The 1,599-nt window shown below is 30.6% G+C and overlaps 1 protein-coding gene across 1 annotated transcript in view; it reads right to left on the reverse strand.

Moving 5' to 3' along the window:
* DNA2 (DNA replication helicase/nuclease 2) overlaps nucleotides 1–1,599 on the reverse strand; it is a 48,830-nt gene that overhangs the window by 24,794 nt on the left and 22,437 nt on the right. Inside the window, exons 5-6 of the mRNA XM_019624492.1 lie at nucleotides 537–731; nucleotides 423–453 (exon numbers count right to left, since the gene is read on the reverse strand). Of these exons, the coding sequence (XP_019480037.1) occupies nucleotides 423–453; nucleotides 537–731 (226 nt within the window). The remainder of the gene's footprint in view (nucleotides 1–422; nucleotides 454–536; nucleotides 732–1,599) is intronic.

Genomic DNA, 1,599 nt, shown 5'->3' on the forward strand with positions numbered 1-1,599 from the left:
TTATATGCCACAATAGGCATGCTTCTTGAAAGGAGTGCATCAACTTTTTTTTCCTCATGTGCCTATGAGAGTGATAACATATTACCTCTAAATATTGTGTAAAAATAAATGAAGACTACAAAACATTACTAAATATATAAACTTTTTAAAAATTAAATTTGTTGGAGTGACATTGTAAACTTTTAAATACCAGTATTTAATTATATAAGTAAAACTTAATTAATTTACACTCTACTAATATGCTAAAATTCACCTTATAGTATACTCAAATTTATACTCTTTTCACTGATAAAAAAGTATTTACTAATAATTTTTAAAATGAGATTTCTTGAGGCATATTTATCCTACTGAAAATAGCTAACAAATGATGCTCTACTTAGAAACAATTCATTGATAGCCATCTGGAGTTAGCACGAATATACGGAATTACGTATCTTTAACATGCTACATAACCTGTATTTGTCATGAATTCCAAATGACATCCCACCAACTAATCCAAATTATTGAAATTTTACTGTATTAAATAGACCACTTACATTTCTGAAGAAGGCATTAAGCATATATTTTGGTGATTCTTTTTATTATCCTTAGATTGTGACTCCAGGGTTAACATTAGACACCAAAGGCTAAAATACTCTAAGTGTGTAAGCTTTAGATGCTGGGTTTCTTCTTTTATTTTGGGCAGCATGCCAATCGGGATTGAATTGTCATCCATCTGTTGTTCAACTGCTCTAAAAGTAAAGCTCCAAGTCAAAGATGTGTATATAATAAAACATTCCATGGGCTGGCTATGTAATGAGGTATTTCTAAGATAAATACAATATATGATGATCATCATAACTTATCTACAGCCCCTAATTTTCTTTAAAAGTCATTTTAACATTTCACAAGTCAAATGGCTATTTACAAAACAAAATGCATATGTAACTCAATACTGCATTATTTTACCTTCAATGACTATCCCCCTAATAACTAAAGCTTGGTATACTCTAAGACTAGAGTATACACAGCAAGTTTTGGCCCTTCGTACAACTCCATTTCTTAAAATCACAACGTTTGTACATCTACATCTGTGCCATAAGAAAGACAACATAAAAACAAAGAGAATCATGTGGAGTGTCAATTTTGCTTAATACTAATTTTTACATTTTCTTATAGAAACAAATATGTCATAGGACAGCCTACAAAACATTGAAAATAAAACATAAGATTTCAAAGAAAATGTACTATAGGCCCAGACTTCCCATGATTAACAGTCCTCTGCCATTAAGAAAACCTTTGATAAAATAGTTTTACAAGTTCTTTAAGTGAATTTTCAGGCTGAATTAGGATTTTAGTTCTGATTTGTTTCTTGTTTCCTAGTCTGTATTCACATCTAACTACTTTTCTGTGTCCTTCAAAACTTTCACTGCCCTATGATTGTATAAATACATATGACTGTTCATAAGAAAAGTCCATTGGCTCATACCAAGCTGTATCTGACAGAACCAATTTCCCTGTTTTTAACTACAAAAGGCCTGAAATTAAAATAGCAACTACAAAGTGGAAGACTTCTTGAAACACCATTTAGGAAAAGTTGTATTATATTCAAAATGCCTA

Source organism: Hipposideros armiger, unplaced genomic scaffold (genome assembly GCF_001890085.2).
Source record: "Hipposideros armiger isolate ML-2016 unplaced genomic scaffold, ASM189008v1 scaffold_15, whole genome shotgun sequence".
Classification (NCBI taxonomy): Eukaryota; Metazoa; Chordata; class Mammalia; order Chiroptera; family Hipposideridae; genus Hipposideros; species Hipposideros armiger.